Genomic DNA, 19,388 nt, shown 5'->3' on the forward strand with positions numbered 1-19,388 from the left:
CCTGCTTCACCAACATGGCATGCTGACAACATTCTAATTCTTTGACAAAACAGCTACAGATCACAAATTATATTTTAAATCACCAAGATCCATGCAACAAACTTATAATTACAACATGCTCTCGGTGTAACTGTTATCCCCTTCCCTCCTCCCTCTCAAAGATCTTATCTATTCTCAGATGACAAGCTCTTCTAGGACGGTGTCTTTTTCATTTGTGTTCATGGTACCCAAGGTTCTTAATGAATAAATAAATACCATCTGGCCACAACCTTTAACTCCCAGAAAGAGCTGCATTTCTATACTGCTGTTTGTTGGTCTACAGTTTGTGAAGGAAGTAAATATTACTGCAATAGCTGTTGCCCTTGTACTGGAAAGTTTACAACAAGGTATTTAAGCATCATAATGGTCAAGAAAATAGCTATTTGGAACTAACTCAGTGTTAATTCAGCTTTAACTGATTAATTTTAGTAGCAAAGTTTAACCAAAGGAAGAGAATGTTAAATACTGGTCTGTAATGTACATTATCCACATAACTGTCAGTAGAGCTTCAACTTCAGGGTTCTGTTGGTAATAAAACCCTAACCAGAAAGAACACTTTTACTTATTAAAATATTTTTTACTTGTACCCTGACCAAATATGTTCTAACAAGAATTACACCCTGGAACATAAACACAATTAAAAATAAACATAAAAATTCAGACCCCATTAAGGATACTTAATACCTGCTGTTGCAATTCTTGCTGATAAGATAAAGATGATTCTTTTGAGGGTTTTGCCTTTTCTTCAGGAAATATTCCAAAACTTTTTGGTCTATCCCCTATGTTTCTCTGTCCACTGTTGCTTCTCAATCTAAAAAAAAAAAGTAAAAAAAAATATAATTTAAAGCAAGGAAAAAGTATTTTCTGCCTGAAATGTATACATACAAGTGACAAATGAGAAGTATCCTTTTTCACAGCCTGTCCATCTCTGTAAATAGCTACATCTATTTATTAATTCACCTACTCAACACAGCAGGGATTGCTTAATTATATGTTAAGCCAAGAACTTATAACCAGAAGTTCGGAAAATTTATTTTAATAAACCTCACTTCAAAGGTGTGTACCCATGAGTAAAACTAAGACAAAACAATGTTAAATGAACAGCAATAGTACTTACACAGACTGATCTGCTGGTACCTGTCCTAAGGGAACTGCAAGATTAGTTGTAGGCTGCATTCCCATTATTCCTGTACCATCTAAAGAGTAAAGACAAGTCATTTAAATCTAGGATGCACACACTGACATATATTTACTGTTATCAGCGGAAGGGGGGCAATATAATAAGTCATTGCATTAACAAAGTTTCAGAGCTAAGTTAAGGCAAGCCTTAATTTTACAGCAGTGCCTTTCACCCCTTCCATACTGTCACCTGCACTTAATACTTGGAATGGTGAAAAAATAGAAAATACAGTATTGAGATACACACTCCTATCTTTAATCTGTGAATTCAACAGTGTCCCATGGGGTTGGTAAGAGCCATTAAGTATATCCTCTACGTATATTCAGCTCTATAACACACAAATATGACCAATAACTAAATAAATGCATTATTTGTGTACATGCAGTCAACTGCTTTTCACTGTATTGGGGAATAGCTATACTGACTGCCACTAAGGAATATGCAAAGCAATTTGCTATATCTCACATTATAATATGAGAAAAGATGCATCTGAATATAAAGGAACATGAACTGCTTGTTTTTGTGCTGAGCTACATGCTTTAGAGAAGTAGAAGTGCATAGCACTTTTTGCTATAGGGATCTGTAGCAATCTGGTAATATACAACTACCATACAGAGCAGAGAGGAGTGCAAGTTATTTTTCAGAAAAAATCCATAGGGCAAGGGGGTTTTACATATTACACCTCTATACAGATTACACATTCTATATATCCTTTTTGCAGAGTAAAAAAAGAGTTCAAGTACAGGCTAGTAGCAGCCAGTTAGTGCTCGCAGCCTGCCCAAGACATAACTGCCCACACAGAAGCTAATTTCTCCTTTTGTATCCACACAATGCTGTGCTGTCTGAAGGAGAGAATATGATGTCTGCTGGGGCAGATTGGACCATCATGCCAAGACAGCAGAATAAAAACTGGGGCATCAGTCTAAAGACTGAATACATTAACTTTATTTTCTGGTTTTCAGAGATGGAAAATTCTGGAAGAGAGTGTGAGGCACTGCATTAAATTGTTTGGACAGCAAATCTTCATTGCTTCTTGAAATAACATTAGTTAGAAAGGCATGATTAGGAAATAAAGGGAATAAAGTTTTCCTGGAAAAATCATCACTGCTTTAGCTCTCAGGAAAAACCTCTTCCAAGACCTGCTGTATCCTCAGAAGGGCTGAAGAGAACCATGAAGAGAAACAAGACCACAAACAGAAACAAAATCAGTACCCAGCGGGCGTTAGGGAGCAGAGTGTATGTAACGGAGATTCAGAATCCGTACTTCACTTTAGGACTAATGTCGGTGCTCTGTACAGGCCACCCTAAACAGGCAAAGAATTCTTTCCTTGTTCATCAATAGGATAGCCTTTGATCAACCAGAACCTCTTGTGGAGATTAATACAGCCTGACACTGTGAATTAGAATATTCACCTCAACAGAGCATTCTCTCTCTTCTTCTCTCAAAGCTTATACTTGTTTCTGTTGTGGCATACTGATTAAAGAAGTGTACATCTTCCAAGGCCATATACAGGAAAGAATCTTATCAAATTACATCCAATTTACAACGCAGTTTATGTATCTCAACCCATTTATAGCTCACATCACATTTTAAGACAATTTTTCTGTGTGTATAGCTTTTTTGTTTTAAATATCTTAAAACATACTAACTATTGATAATAAGGCCTTACTATAATGCAAAACATTATAATAAACTTTCTTCTTAAGCAGAAGCACATTTAACATAGTTGTATTTAGTTATTAAAAGCAAATGTTAAAAAACATTAGTTTTCTGTATTTTAATTTAATTTGAATTTCCATTCAAAAGGAATGACAAATCACAAGTAAAATATTATTTATCTAGTAAATCAGAAATGTCCCTCACCATCTTCTCACATAATAAAATATAAAAATTAATTTATAGTAGCTAGCAGCAGGAGGGACCTGAACAGATCATCTAGCCTGACCCCCTGCCACAGGCAGGAATGAATGCTGGGTTCACAAGACCCCAGACAGATGATCATCTAACCTCTTTTTGAATTTACCCAGGGTAGGGGCAAGGACCACTTCCCTAGGAAGTTTGGTTCCAGATTTTGGCCACCCTAACCATAAAATATTGCCTCCTGATCTCTTACCTAAACTTATTCTCCATCAGCTTATTACCATTGTTCCTCATCACCCCACGTGGTGCTGGGGAGATAGGGCTCTTCCTATTTGCTGATGAGCTCCCCTGATGAATTTGTAGGCAGCCACTAGGTCTCCCCTCAGCCTCCTCTTGCCAGGTCTGAACAGGTTCAGGTCCCTCAGTCTCTCCTCGCAGGGCCTGTCCTGCTGCCCTCTCACCAAGTGGGTGGCCCTCCTCTGAACTCTCTCCAGGCTGGCCACATTCCTTTTAAAGTGCGGCGCCCAGTACTGGATGCAGCACTCCAACTACGGCCTGACCAATGTCTCATAGCGGGGGAGCATCACCTCTCTGGACCAGCTTGAGATGCATCTTTGGATGCATGACAAGGTATGGCTGGCCTTGCTGGCTGCGGTCTGGCATTGGCAGCTCATGTTCATCTTGGGGTCAATAACGACTCCAAGATCCCTTTCCGCCTCTGTGCTTTCAAGAAGGGAACTCCCCAGCCTGTATGTATGCTGTGGCTTCCTTCTCCCCAGGTGCAGCACCCTGCATTTGTCTACATTGAACCCCATCCTATTCTCATCTCTCCACTTTTGTAGTCTGTCTAAATCCAGTGGCAGCCTCTCTCTCCCTTCAAGTGTGTCCACCTCGCCCCACATCTTAGTGTCATCAGCAAACTTGGACAATGTGCTTTCAACCCCCTCATCCAAGTTGCTGATGAAGATATTAAACAGCGTGGGCCTGAGGACCAAGCCCTGGGGTACCCCACTGCTCACATCTCACCAGGTTGAGTACGACCCATCCACCATTACTTTCTGGGTGCGCCCCATCAGCCAGTTTTTTACCCATCCAACTGTGTAGGCATCAATGCCACAGTTGCTTAATTTATTGATGAGGATGGAGTGAGAATTAAGAATCAATATAAATGTATATTAAACTAGGTATCTCCTGAAATATGTTACCTTTGCTGACAAAAAGTTGGTGTAAACCTACATTGACTTGCAAATTGTCTTAATGATTGAAAACCAGCAAGAATCACCCTTTCCTTAGGAAAATAACTAAAAAGTAGAAACATACAGAAGTGCAAAGGGTTTAAAAAAGTATTTTAAGCAAGTTTTCTTACTTGTTGATTTAATTAATTACCCGAATCACTTTGATTTAAAATAATCCATTTTGAGGAGTCAACTTACAATATGCAAGATTAGGATCCAAAGGATTCCTAGCCCCATAGAAATAGTAAGCATCATCATAAGGTGTTCTGTAATTGTCAGTCAAAGTTGGTGGTGGAGGTGGAGGTAGAGGTGCAATCCTATATCAAAAGGAAGGTACAAGGTTTGGGGGGAAGATAAAGAGAAATTATAGCACAAATTTAAAAAAACAAAGGCTAAAACAAAATGAAAAAAAAAGAAGTCAAAGTATGAAAGAATTCTAGAATGAGCTCAGTTATGACTTCTCTCCGAGAACTTGATTGTGCCTTGTAGACAGGCATATGCCACAGTAAAAGATAGGCAGCAGATGATCTGCCTGTAGTGAGGACACATTATTTTGACTTAAGCAAAGCCTCCCAGATTCCTCATATACACAGAGCCTGAGCATCTGTTTCTACTTTTATTTCTTGCTAATTTAATAACAGAGATTTGAAAATATTTGCTTTTATTCTAAGATGTTTATTGGGAGAAGGATAAAAGTGCCACCATGGTTTACTCTTTACATGTTACTTATGTGTGTAACTGCACACATCTATTAACACCTCCTGAGCAAATCTGGGCATACTACTGAGAAATAAATTCCATCTATGCCCCACCTACTCTTCCTCAGCCATGCAAATTAGCAGAGTAGAGAGCTTGTAATGACATCAAATTCTCTATCTGCAACTACCTAGGCCAGGGCTGCCCAACTAAAGAAGTGGCCCTGTGGGACACACCAGCAGGAGCTGTACACAATTTAAGTCACACCAGGATGAGCCAAGGGTTCTCAGGATGCAGGCCACAGGGATGCCCTCTCAGCACCCAGCTGCACCACATGCCCACCACAAACTAACCCCAGCCCTGTCCTACCCTACTTATCCAAGTAATTGTAGGCAAGCACCTGGGAGCTACTATTTCACCAAGAGCACTGGATATTCCCCTGTGAAAGTCCTCATTCACTGGTGAAACAGGAGGTGCAGGAAGCGGTGTCTGGAAAGCCGATCTGGGCCTTTCAGGTGGTACCTTTTCTTCAGAGGCTCTTGCTGTCAAACCATATTGCTTCAGTCTATCAGGCTAAAGAGAAAAATATGGTTAGTCACCCCCATTTGATATTCCAAATCTCAAGGGAATTTAGTGCTAAACTATTTTGTGTTTCCCATTAATTATATTTCTAGTAGTAGCCTACAATTTCTTAGTACAACTGTCAAAAATACACCTTATGTTTGTGCAAATTGATAGTCACTAAAATCAAGCTCTTGTGGGTTCTAGGAAAGAAATGACAATGACCAGAACACAAAAATCTTTTCATGACCGTCTCTAGCACTAGTATCTCAAGTTGCCAGTTTTCAATATCAACAGACTTCCCATTCTATTATATTAGGTAAATTCACAAAAGGAAGAACATTAGCTCTGTAACAGTCTAAAATCTGCAAAAGAAATAAGTGTTGAGACTTACGCCAATAAACATTTCAGAACAGTGGCATTTTTTAAAAGGAATACAAGACGTTCCTCCAATATGTTTTTTTTAGATTTTTCCATCTACCAAAGTTACACCAAGTTTTTATTTTTTAAAGGTAGCATCTATTTAGATTAAATGTTTGTTTTTAAATGTTTATTGATAATTAGTAGCCTCACGATAAAAAATGACAAGAACATGCAAATAATGCAAAACATGCAAGCAGATTATTTTAAAAACTGTCCTAACAGACCCCAAAAAGTGTTGCCTATTAGCTGCTTTGCACGTTAGAAACATCTTATATTGTTTAAAAAAGGAACCATGTGAATAGAAAGTAAAAGTTTATTCATAAATTTCAAAAGAGAAATAGATGTATTTTATAATTTTGTTGTTCCTTAAGACCATAGTTCTTCAATAAACATGCATTCTAGGACTAAAATGCCAGCAGCTGTTGAATACTATATATCCAATTGGGAATTATATACCAAATTGGGTATAATATTTTAGATATTCACAGCAATATGTTAAATGTTTACCTCCTCTTCATTTAGCTGCAAGATAGTATATACAATGAAGTTAGTACACATCTACTTATGAAAAGAACTTTAAAAAAAAATCAGGAAGAAAGAATAGTATTAAATTCTTAAAACCATTTTAGAAATAAACACTTGAATTTATATTATTTAAATTTTAAAATGATCAGAGTTATAATTAGAATTATGTTAGCAGATTCCACACACACACATGTATACTTGTACATTATGTGTGTGCACACACACACAAACATGACTAACTGGAGGTTTCTTGTTTTCAGTTTTTTTTTGTTTTTGGTCCCTTGAGCACTGGGATACTTAAAAGACTTTTTCATAAAAAAACATGTTTGGTTTTTATTTGTTCCCAAGTTGGGCTCAAGGCATTATCAGTTGCCGGTTAAGTAAACAATCCTTATTTTATTCAAAATTTAGGCTATAGCATGGCAAGCCTGCTAACTTTAGTGACTGTTTACTTCTTAAACAAGCAGTCTGTTAAAACCAGGGCTGTCCATATAGCCACCTGCAGACCACACACAGCTCACAAAGGGTTATGTTGTGGACCCAGGGCTTCTACCCAGCCACAACTCCCCAAATCAGTCTGACTACAACAGAGTCTGAGGTCTCTAGGCTCCCCCTGCCTCCTCCATTTGTCACTTTCTTCCTCTGCCCCCAGGGATGGGGCAATGTGGCAAGTGGTGTACAGAGATGGGAGTGAGTACAGGGCTCCAAGCTGGAGAGTGGGAGGAGAGAGGGGGAAAATGGGGCCAAGTGTGGGGAATTGCACTCACTTGGTGCAATGGTGGAGACAGGTGTCCTGTATGCCAGTGGTGCAAGGGTGGGGCAAAGCAGACAACATAAGGGTGTACTGAGGTGGGGGATTGAGGGAGTGTCCCTGTGGCCTGTAGCTTGACTGGTGCAGGCCATGTTGTATGCAGCTCTCACTAGGGAGGCCCTCGGGGGCAGGGTTTGAATTACATTTGAACTCTTGGGGGGTGGGGGGTCTGCAAAAAAAAAAAAATTAAAATGGTTCAGTGATGAACACATCCACTTAAGTGAAGCAGCAATTTGATTGGAGACCCCCCAGGTTATGATTTTCAAATCTTACAGCGGGGCTCTTGTCTCTTATGGGGAGGCTCACCCCCCCCTGCCCCCTCCCCACCAGCTCCCCCTTAATTTGCACCCTGCTCAGAGGAATAGAAGTTGGAAAGAACTCTACTGAGCCATTAATCAACACTTAGTTATGTACTCTTCTCTTAACCAGCATGCATTCACTTGCAAAATCCACCTAGCTGGAACTTCTCCTTAAAAAACAATTTCAACTTAGCAACATTTAAAGGCACAGACCGCTGCTTAATGAGGAATGTAATTCTACTTAACTGTAATGCCTTGTTAAATTAATTATTTTAAATCATGCTGGGCTCACACTGGTTCTATCAGTTTCCTGTTAGAAGCAGTACCATCCAATCCCTCTAAGATATACACAGTGCGTATGGAAGGCTTCACTACTACATGCTCTTTACTGCTAACCACCTGCTGTCACAGCAACTAGGCTGCTTCATGACAAAGTATCTTATGGCTGTTCCTTGTATTTTGAAGTAGTAATGGCACCTGTCCTCATCCTAGTTCTGATGGCTCCTGCTACAGTATCCATGGAAGGAGTTAGCTGCAGTGCTCTCCAGAAAACAGCATAATGTATTTTAAAGTCTGTGTTAATTACATTTGTCTAATCAAAACAAAGAACCATCCACCAGGATTTCCAGAGTAAAAGGATTCTATGGCATCCGGTAAGCCAGATGTTCTCAAACTGTGGGTCACAACCCTCCGGGAGGTCGTGAGCAACTTAAAAGGGGGCACGAGCTTCCCAGGGCATATACACAGCAGTGCGGGGACTTGGTGCATGGTGGCGGCACAGTGGTGGATGGCAGCAGCGGCTGCCATCGCCTGTGAGTTCCTCATCCCTTGCTGCCACCATCCAACACTTGGGGCCACAGTATCACAAAGTTTGAGAATCCCTGAAGTCAGGGCCATCCCTAGGGGGGTGCGAATTGTGGCAACTGCCCTGGGCCCTGCGCTTTGGGGGGCCCCGCAGAGCTAGGCGGAGTGGCTGTGGCAACTCTGTGCTGCCGCCAGCTGCCCTGACTTCTGCCTAACAATGTGATAATCAGGCTAGTTATATCCTGCTAATTTAACAGAAAATGGTGTTTTTACTTAAGAGTAAAACCAAAATGTTCTAAGTCATTACATGTTGAATTATACAAAATTTGGTATGTTCACATAGGACATCTGTACGTGCGCTCTGCAATGCAGCACCAGGCACTTTAATTAGTGAGCTGTGCTAATTAAAAAACACCCGTGCGTCACATACATCAACCATGGAGTTGTAGAACTAGAACCTGGGACCTGTAAGATCATCAGGTCTGGTCCCCTGCCATGGGCAGGAAGTTATTGGGGTCAGACAAGCTCAACAAGGTGCCTGTCCAGCCTCCTCTTGATCACCTCCAAGGACGGTGACTACACCACCTCTGTCCCTGCATTGAAAAAAAATGGTGGTGGAGCTTTGAACTTAAGTTCATCAAACATGTTTTATTTCAAACATTTCTTCAGCACAGAGATGCTGATATACATGTGATGCAGAAGGCTACCAGAGCATGTCAATTTCTGTGCTCCAGCAGGCTTGATTAATTGAGTCTGCTCCAACATGTTGGATTCCCAGTGCATCGGAGCAGGCTCCACACACAGCTATAGGAGCCCATAATTCTGAAATTACATATTTACTAATAAAAGTAACTAAAAAACTTGAAATAATCAGCTGGCACCATTACAATGACTTAGATGCATAATAATTAAATTAAAAAAAGAGCAAGGTGCAGCTTAGACCTGTTTATTTGGATTATCACTAATGCCCAGTTAAGAAAGTCTTAACTCTTTTCTTTCTATATGGTTTATATATGTCATAAAAACCTTTTTAGATGACCAAATAAGTTAACGCACCTTATATCAGTGGTTCTCAACCTTTTTGGATTTAAAGCATGCTCCATAACTTGTATAAATTGAGCAGCACCCAGTTTCAAAACAAATTTATATATTGCAGTGCTTACCTCTTACAGAGGGGCCTAGCAGTGGGACCAGGTGATTGCCCAGGCAGGAACAAGCTTGAGCCTGCACTTATCTGCTTATCTCCTTACACCTCGCTTATCTCCTCTCAAAAAAGACACCCTCATTGAGAATTACTGCCTTATGTAGTAAAAGATCCATTTGAATTAAAAGTATAATACTAATATTCCTTACCTGTTTCCCTGGGTCTAGAGCTCCAGTAGCAGCAACCAAGAGCTCCAGCTCTTTTTCACTGTTAAAAAAAAATAAAATTAAAATGTTGCAGCAAGAAAATAAGCTGGGGGTGGGGGGTAGGATGGGCCTCAGAACTGCATGGGGTGAAGAGGTACTGCTGTATATTAAAAAGTGAGGGGCAAAGAAACCAGCATAGATACAGATGCAAAGATGCAAAAAGGCAGCCATGGCAGTATTAAGTTACTTCTGAAGAAGTCAGTCATGAGGAAATTTGGACCAGAAAAGATACTTTTTATTTGTGTCATGTTTCCACTACCATGGTCAATTTAATTCCATGGTAGCAATTTGCTCAGCACAAACTGGATCTCCTTCCATCTAGTGATCAGATGCTGTAATAGAGGTCACTTCAAGCAGCCAGCTTGAAAAAGCTGATCATGTGCCCCTCTGCCTTGTTGTGGAGCAAAATTCAGCGTAATTTACTCCAAAGTAAATTTAAGATGATTAATCTTTTATAATTTTCTATGTACAGAATCTAATTAGTTGTGGATTCTCTTAAATTCATCCTGCCCACTGCTGTGGCAGGGAAAGCAGCAGCAGGTGAGGAGGGGCCAGACCCCATCCCTTGCTTCTCTGCCTCTTGTCCCACCATGTGCCTGACCTCTGCTATGTATCCCCCTACCACATGCCCTCTTGATGCCTGTCCCTGCCCCCCAACTCCTTGCCTCCCTCACCCCATTCCCCCCTGCAGCCTACTCCTCCACCCATTGTCCCCTGGAGCCTGCCCTCCCACCCCCTGCTCCTCCTTGCAGCCTTACCTTCTGCTGCAGCTCTGCTCCTCCTGGTCAGTCAGCAACAGTGGTAGCCCTGACTTGGACTCAGCCCAGCCCAGCCCAGCCCAGCCCAGCCAGGGAGAAGTGGTAGCAGATCCTGGCCAAGCAGGATAGGGACTGGAGGGACTGAAGGTGGAGCAAAAGATAAAAGTAAAGGGAGGAGGAGGAGGCAGACAGGCACCGGTACAGGGGACAAGGGGGGAAGGAGCAAGTGGCAGGTTCTCCCCTTGCTGTCTCCCCCACCTGCCCTCCACCACATGCCCCTTTCCCGCCAAATAAGTAATTCCTGCCAGGTACAGGTGGTGGCTCAGCTCTGGCGTCAGCCCCAAGCCTGAGGCCAATGCTGGAGATAAGCTCGTGCCTGCCCCTGGTTGGTACTGCAAGACAAGACTTCCCCATCCCATGCTGATTGGGGGAAAAACTCCTCATCTTGGATCACTGGCAATGCATAGGGGTGCATACAGATACACATGCACCCCTCGAGATCAGCCGTGCACCCCCTGGAAATCCAGCCCCGAAACTGGAAGCACCAGCGGAAGTACAGTTCTGGTTTCGCTGCTGGGTCAGCAATTGGCTGCTGGGGGACCTCTCCCCATCAGTGACCTGGTGCCCCCCCAGACTCAGGAGGCACCAGTCGCCCATGTCTTAGATTCAAGTACATACAGTAATATAATTCCACAATGTCTAAGGGGAAAAAGTTTGCATACATTCAAAAGCCTTTACAAAATCCACTTTTGCCTTTACTTTTAGCCTTTATTTGATCAAATTACAAATTACCATCTCTTATTTCTTTGTTGCTCAGCCATCTGTTCCATGAGCTCCTGTCTGTACGTTTCTTTCCTTCTCTGAATAAGTTCCTGGTCCTGACCACCTAACAGAGGGGGAAGTCAGCATGAACTTTCTGTGAAAGTTACATACACATCTTTACTCTTCTAATACTTTCTAATTTCACCTGAACAGAAAAAAAAAAAAAGCACAGCGGAATATGGAAACCTGCATTTTGGAGCTTGTTTAAAAATTGTGCAACTTCACAGCTACTGATAAAAAAAAAAAAATAGGTTTTTTTGTTTTGTTTTTTCTACCCTTGAAATGCTGAAATCTGATCTTTTATTTGTCTCTTGAAAATAGTCAGGTATTCTATTTTAGTTATTTAAAATCAACTTTATACTTGGTGTAGCATTTGGAGGTGGATGGGAATGGGGGAGAAAAAAAAATCAGGTAAAAATTATATGAAAAAATTAAAATAAATAATCCTCTAGGCATTCTCAAGAGCACCAACAGGTACATTCACATGCAATTATGTTCTGAATTAAAACCAAAGCTTAAACTGAAAGCAAGAGTTGGAAACTATAAGAATTAAGGCAATTTTAATACTTAGAGATAGTTTCCATAGTACTGCACCTTACCAGTACTTTGTATGATTAAAACATTTGAAATTTTGGCCGTTTCCACTTGATCTTATTCTGGAATTTAAAACTAATAAAAAATGTAGAGTGTTTATAAATACACTAGAAACCTTCCTATACAATGGTTCAATGGCCCCTCAGCACTTTTTCCCCCACCATTCTACAAGAGGCATTGCTCTCCAATGAAGTAAAGCAACCAAACATAAAATAGAGAAGTCTGGAATGCCAATGAAAGAGCCATTTGGAAGGTGATTGTGACAAAAAAAATTCAAATAATTTTATACTCTGATGGTAAAAGAGGCAAAAATAGTTAAGGCACTGAACCAAGATTTATTTTTTACCCAGACTCAGTTCTCAGGTCTGAAATACAGATTTTAAGTACAACATTATGCTATTTATTAGGGGTGTACAAAACAGGATGTATTTGATTCGGATTCAGATTCAGCCCAAATCAGGGACAGTGATTTGATTCAATTTGGCTGAATCTGAATCTGAAGATTTGACACGGATTTGGAGAATCAGTGATCTGGTCATAGAAGCAGCTTTAAATGTTTTTTCTACATACCTCGAGGTACTAGGCACAGCTCTTGAACACTGAGATGCTGGGGTGGATGGTGAGTCCCACAGGAGCATGGGGGGGGGTCCCCCTCATGCTCCACACGTGTGGGGGGCTCCCGTGTCCCCCCTGGCTTGGCGACTGCCCGCAGGGGGACCCTGATTGCCGCCCCAGACCCAGGAGGCACCAGTTGCCAAGCCGGGGGGGGGGGGGGGTTCGGAGGGGCTCCCCCCCTCCCCCATACACACACTGCCCACCAGACCCGGCAGTGGACCGGAAGTGCTTCTCGTCCACTTTTGGGTCTGCTGCCGAGCGTGCTGGGGAGCCCACCCCACGCTCCTGTGGGACGCTCCATCCGCCCCACCACTGCGGCATTCATGAGCCGCCTGGTACCCTGAGGTACGTAGAAAAAACATTTAAAGTTGTGTCTATGTCCGAATCATGGAATCTTTCCAAATAGATTCGGAGGGTTCCAATTCGATTCGGAGAGACTAAAGGGTCTTTCAATTCCATTTGGAGATTCGGCTGCCGAATCAGGCCATATCTCTGCTGAATCAAGTCAGGGACCGAAGCTTCACACAGCCCTATTTATTGAATGATTCTATGCCTCGGATCCTTATCTGTCAAGTGGAGCTAACAATGCCTCCTTACCTTTAAGGCGTGCTGTGAAGGTTTGTTTGTGGAATACTCAGTTACTATGGCAAGAGACTAATAGTTTAGACTATCAGAATAAGGTAGTAACAATCAAGTGTTACATTGCTCTACTCCAAGGAACATATTAGTCAGAGGCTATCCACAGATTACACCTGATCAAGAATTTGCTATTCTAGCACTTTCAGTCTAACATGTACCTCTCTCAAGAAATGCATTTTTATTCTTTAAAAAAAAAAAAAAAAAAAAAAAAAAAAATCACTAGTCAAGGTGCAAAGCTGAACCTACCAAAGTCTTACATACAAGTCTTGAAAAAATTATTATGGTGGATAACAGCTTATTTCTGCTCTCCAACATATACAATCTTCATTTAAAGATTTAATTCATTAGGTATCTATATTGTTTAAAAAATAAGTTATTCTGACAACTGTCTTCCATTTTTTCCACAGTTTTAATCCTAATTTAATGAAATGTAGTGAATATTCCAATATTTTACTTACCCAAATTTATTTTAAAAAATGTGATTTTCTAAATTTTGTGAAACATCTCCACTATTTTCATTCATTTATCTGAGAAATCTGGAAATCAGTTTGGGTGTCTGCTACCATAAACATCCCAAAGTTACCATCTGCATACTGGAGAGGAACCACAAATACCTCGTGTCATTGAGGAAAAGTAATTGGACTTTGTTGTCTTTTCCTTTTCATTTTCTCCTTTTAACTTACTGGATGTTTGCCAAGCACACAGATATGTTGCAAGGAAAATCTAAGTAACATCAATTACTCCATAAGAAAGAAGCACATAATATTAAGCTTCAACAGATATTATTTTTATAATAAATACCGCAATTCAGACTAATCATTAGCTGGGTATTTGTACATACCGAGAATGAGTCCTGTTGCATATGGAATGCCATCCTTACCTATGGCTGATTTTGCCTGTTCACTGGTTGGAGAATTGTTGTCTGCTTGATTTCTGGGCAAAAAAAAATAAAAGAGATCAGATTTTAAAGCCTTTGCTTAAAGACAATCCAAAGCATAAAATATTTAAATTACTTTTATGTTAACCGTTTATGAGAGGAGATCTTATGAAATCATAGCTGCTGCAGAGAACTTCTACGTTTGAGAAAGAACTCAGTAGCAAAACTGTTTTCTCACAAAGCTTCTATGACAACATCTGTAGGTACCACACTCATGATACTGTCAGTGTGTAAGTAGGGCAGACTGAAAAGGGCACAAGAATGGCAGCCACTGTCCAGGGTACAGAACTTCCTAGTTATGCCTCTGCGCATTGATTCAGCAAAGCACTTAAGTGCAGTGAAGTGGAATGGCAGTTTTCATACACTTCAAATTATGCATGGTTGTAAAACATTCTTTGGGGTGGGGTGGAAAAAGGAGGGAGGATTTAACTGCATCTATGTATCTCAGATCTGAATTGTTCCTAGAACTTAGAAGAAGAAAAAAAACATTGGGGAAAAATAGGTAAATACTTTTTCCAAAAAGATTCTTTTTTTCTGATCACTATGTGTGCAAAACCAGGGTATGGGATGGAACCGCAAGCGGCTCATGTATAGGGCACACGATGGAGGCGGGGCATGTGCCCCTGGATCTGCATGCCAGCCAGGTCGGCTAATGCTGCTGGATGGGACCATGGCTGTACTCGGGCCGGGCAGCAGCGGCGCAAAAAATGGGGCTACACAGGGGGCTGCAGGCAACCAAAAATTCGCCATACCCACACCATAGTGCCCCTTCCCAGCACTGCTACTGCCACCAGGCCCAAGCATAACACGGCCTAGCTCTCCACCGTGAAAAGCGCAGTGCTGCCTTCCAGCCCCAGTCTGCAGTGGCAGCTGGCTTGGCCAGCATGCAGGTCTGAAGGCACACACCCCCCATGCCCTCCTGGGGGTGTGCTCCCCCCCGCCTCACACCCCGCAGATGAGCCACTCATGCTCCATCCTGGGCCCTGGTTGTGCAGAACCTACCCCTGCTCTAGCCCAACTCCCTCTCTCACCACCATGGGGGGGCAGATCAAGACCCCAGTGATGAGGGAGGAAGTAGGGCTAGAGCTGAGACCTCGATCTGCCCCCCGCCAAAGCCCTTTCCCCTCTCCTGCCCCTTTCCCCACAGACTTACCTGCTGGGGGTGCACACCACCAAATGATTTTTTCTTCCTCTACCTCGATCTGTACCCCTCCTTCCCTCCCCACAGATTTACCCGCTGGGTCAGGGGCATACTGTAGGTCTTTGGTTGTTTTTAAATGCCAAAGCTGATCTCCTACTTAAAAAGGTTGGAGACCACTGTCCTAAGTGGTCTGGATGTCCTGGCCAATCTCCTCCTGCTTGGGGTCTTATTCATCGTCATCATCAGGTAGCTGTCCATACCATACCAGAGTTAGAGTGTGACTACCCTTGCAAACAGATGGTATAGCTTTTGGCATCTTTTTCCCCCCTTCTCCTCTATAAATAGTTGTTCCGTTGGAAAGCTTGGGCATATTGGGCATTGTAACAGAGGGTTTACACCTCATACTTTTGGACAAAGTACAGACAGTCAAGAAGCCCGAGGCTGAATTGATTCAGTCTTTGCAGGTTAGTCTAAGCTGAAAAGACTGAACCAATAAGCAAATAAGCAATCACTTTTGATTCATGAAATGCAGCTAAATGCCTGCTCAATCCAGAAGCCAGGGGGGGTGCTAGAGCATGACTCTGTGGCACACAGCCAGCATTAGCTGTGTGTTCACTTCCTCTTTCTCTTTCCCCTGAGGTCTCTGGGATTTGCAGTCCACAGTCACAGCAGCAGGACTCTGCAGCAGAGTTGCTCATCACTTCCTCTTCCTGTTTCCAGGTACCTCTGGGATTTGTAGTCCACAGTCACAGCCAGCACTAAGTAAGCCAGCAGGGCAGGACGAGACTGTACTTGGCAAAAGGTGTGTTTAACCCCCCCTCCCTGGCCCCAGTTCCCAGCTAGGGTTTACTGGGGGGGGTGGGGAGGCGCGGCACAGTAGTGAGCCAGCCAACCCTGCACTCTGGAGCAGTCAGTACAGTCCAGCCTATGACTACAAAGCATGCTGGGGGACTCTGATTTAACATGAACCAGGAGGAATCTGGGACAGAAGTCTCATACACCAGTTTGACCTAAATCAGTTAAGCCAGTTAAGTATGATACTATATCGGGGTGGGCAAAACACAGCCCGCGGGCCGCATGCGGCCCACCAGGCTATTCTATCCGGCCCATGGGGCCCCTAAAAAAATTTATAAAATTAATATGCATCTGCTCCTGGCTGCCTGCCATGTAGCTCTCGATGGCTTGCCAAAACTCAGTAAGTGGCCCTCCACCCAAAATAATTGCCCGCCCCTGTACTACATTCAATCAGAAATGCATTTCTTCATTCAAAAAGAAATGCATACTCCTGAGGTCTGAACTTCAATGGGTACAAATTGTCATAGGCTCAATTTAACTTGGGAATTAGATTGAAGCTTCTGACTTTTTGCAAGTCTTCATTGTGTTTTTCTGATTTTAAGTCTAGCATTTCTTTTCTCCAACCGAGCCACAAAAAGGGCAATCAACTCAAACATGGGGTCAACCTATAATCAGGTCTCCTATAGTCTTGACTTTTGTATTTACAGGACATTTGCACATGCAATAAAAATACCAAGTCATTTTTTTCAAGGCCATTTCATTTTAGATTTTTTAGTACATTTAACCTTTAGTACATTTAACCTTTGAGTTGTTTCCTCAGTTATTTGATTCTCCTGTGTGATTTTAGAAAGGCAATGGCACATCTAGGTCTTTATCTGTAAGTTATCAACTTATATTTAAGATAAAAGCTGCTTTTCCAAAAATTGAAAATATGGGGTCCACTTAGAACACGGTATTTTTTTCCAGATCCTCCTGGAAAGTCTAGCTGGAGCCAAAAACAGAAAGTTTGGTATCTTTATATCAGGAATCAATTTAAATGCAGGAACTATTACTATAGGCAGAAACAGCTGTAATCCAGTTAAACACCAGCTAATTATCCATCTCTAAGCATACAGCTATGACAGAACCCATTACACAAAAGCAGGGGAGAGAGTTTTGGTTACTTCAATGTTGTGGAGGGAAAAATGAGGGAAAACCACAATGCATGATGGAATCTAACATTCACTAAAAGCAAAAACAAAAAAGGACCTCACTTTGGTCTCAACTGAAAAATCCACCCATAACTAGCAGCATAACATTAAAGTTCATCAGCTTCAAAAGGATCAAGAGAAGAAACAAAACTCCTCAAGCTTGAGCCTGTGAATATAGGAAATTTAAGTATTTTAAACCTGATGCTGAAGTCTAATAAGCCAACCCTTCACTGGCTTAAATGATTCTCAGGAGGCCAAAATCATTCTACCTATATCTGTGAATAAGGTTCAAAAGTGTGAAGAAGTAGAAAATAAAATTTAAATACCTTTCAGCATTGAAAAACCTCAGAGGCTTTTTGTCATAGTTGCTTTCATATCTAAATCTAGAGTCCATTTCCTCATTTACTTCAGGATCATAATCAGGTCTGTGGTATCTTCTATCAAGATCAAAATCCTCATCAAATCTGTGATGTCTTCGAACAGTAATGTCAGGTTTGTTAGCAAACCTGTGATGCTTCCTATTGAAAATGTCCAGTTCCTCATCAAGTGTTTTCTGCAATATTCTCTCTCTTACTTCAGCTTCATCATCTGATCTGCGATACCTGCCCTCCTCCTGCTGTCTCCTATTTAGCAGCTCTTCATAAGCTTCCGTGGAAGTACAAGCATCTTTCCTGGGAGGTTCTGAATCTCCGCAAGAGGCTTCTATTTGTTTATGTAGCTCTGGCTGGACTCTGCTAACAGCAGCAGGTTTTTTATGTCCGTCTGTCTCATGCTGTTCAATAGGAAAAATATTAAAAGATCTGAATACAAAGGGAAATAATTTACCCTTTTTCATCATCCCAGGTTAAAACACCTTTTTCCTATTAGCATTTCAGCAATAGCTTGATGATGTATTTTAATAATCTCCATATTTAAAACTTCCCGCAAATAAGCGCTTTTAAAAAATCCTCTTAAGCAAAGCCTTTAGAGATGGGGATAATTTTCCTGAAAAATAATATTCTTAATCTTCCCTAGTAATTTATTTCCATTGACATTGGAATGCCCTGCAGTCCTCACTGATAGGCTCCCCATGATGAGATGAATTTGAGGTTTAAAGGCACAGCAAATCTACAGTGCTTGTAATCCCAGGTGTCCTGATGCTATCAAGAGTCATACAAGGAGTATCTCAGACTTCCAGGCCTACGATATGGGTTTTAAACTTAAAAAAATTTAAATATTTCCTCCCTCCAAAAAAGGTGCAATGTGAGGAAGGATAGCCGGTGGATAAGGACTAGCCCAAGATTCAGAAGACAACTGTTCAGAGAATTATAAACTAATAAGGTCAGAAGGGACCTCAACAGGTCATTTACTCCAGCCTCTTGCTCAACACAGGACCATCCCTATCCAAACTTTCCTATATAGGGGTTTGTTTAACCTATTCTTAAAACTACACAAAAAACCTCTGTCACACAAGGTACATTGCTCGAGAACATTAACAACACCATAGGTAAAGCAGGGGAACAAGGGCACTGTTCAACTGTCTGCTCCACCAGCTTCTTTTATGACCTTGAGAAAACTACTTAGCCTCAATGTTCCTCAATTCTGTAAAATGGCAAATAGTAGTACTTCTCTATGTGACAGTGGAACTGGATAATTAATATACTGCAGAGTGGGAGGTGCTAATAAGGGTCAAATAATTTTATTTGCACAGGAGTAAAACTCCAGTAGATTTCCCCTCCTTTGAGGGGAAGAGGCTAATTTGATCACTAGGCTCTGCTGTGATAAGCAAGGCTGTATTTACCAGTTAAGCAATATGGTTGACAAGTCTTAGAAAATTAATAAGACTGAATACAACCTAAACCTGCAGCAGGGAAGGGTTGTGTGAATGAGACGCAACTGGATCATGGACCAAACAAACATAGTTCTTGTTTTCCCACAGCAGAGATAGAGTGGCCCAGACTACTGGAGCAGGACAGGAAGCCTTGTTAGAGAATACCCTTATTCAAGAGGACACTCAGTCACTGCAGTGTTGCTTCCTCTGCAGCACCACTTGCTAAAGCATCCTAAATCTCCT

General features: G+C 41.6%; 1 protein-coding gene across 21 annotated transcripts in view; it reads right to left on the reverse strand.

The window, feature by feature from the left end:
* The window catches only part of CSPP1 (centrosome and spindle pole associated protein 1), a 123,299-nt gene that overhangs the window by 65,892 nt on the left and 38,019 nt on the right, over positions 1-19,388 (reverse strand). For 16 of the 21 annotated variants that reach the window (XR_003095284.1, XR_003095285.1, XM_025210227.1 and 13 more), the window contains 9 exons: positions 17,662-18,107; positions 14,114-14,205; positions 11,395-11,488; positions 10,603-10,743; positions 9,788-9,845; positions 5,412-5,584; positions 4,514-4,632; positions 1,157-1,235; positions 724-850 (listed from right to left, as the gene is read on the reverse strand). Coding sequence is in view for 19 of the 21 variants with exons in the window: in XM_025210227.1 (XP_025066012.1) it covers positions 724-850; positions 1,157-1,235; positions 4,514-4,632; positions 5,412-5,584; positions 9,788-9,845; positions 10,603-10,743; positions 11,395-11,488; positions 14,114-14,205; positions 17,662-18,107 (1,329 nt within the window). In the remaining 2 variants the exon portion in view is untranslated. The remainder of the gene's footprint in view (positions 1-723; positions 851-1,156; positions 1,236-4,513; positions 4,633-5,411; positions 5,585-9,787; positions 9,846-10,602; positions 10,744-11,394; positions 11,489-14,113; positions 14,206-17,661; positions 18,108-19,388) is intronic. The other 5 variants (XM_025210245.1, XM_025210244.1, XM_025210236.1 and 2 more) reach the window with 3 other exon arrangements.

The sequence above is a fragment of the Alligator sinensis genome, unplaced genomic scaffold (genome assembly GCF_000455745.1).
Source record: "Alligator sinensis unplaced genomic scaffold, ASM45574v1 scaffold1102_1, whole genome shotgun sequence".
NCBI classification, from domain to species: Eukaryota; Metazoa; Chordata; order Crocodylia; family Alligatoridae; genus Alligator; species Alligator sinensis.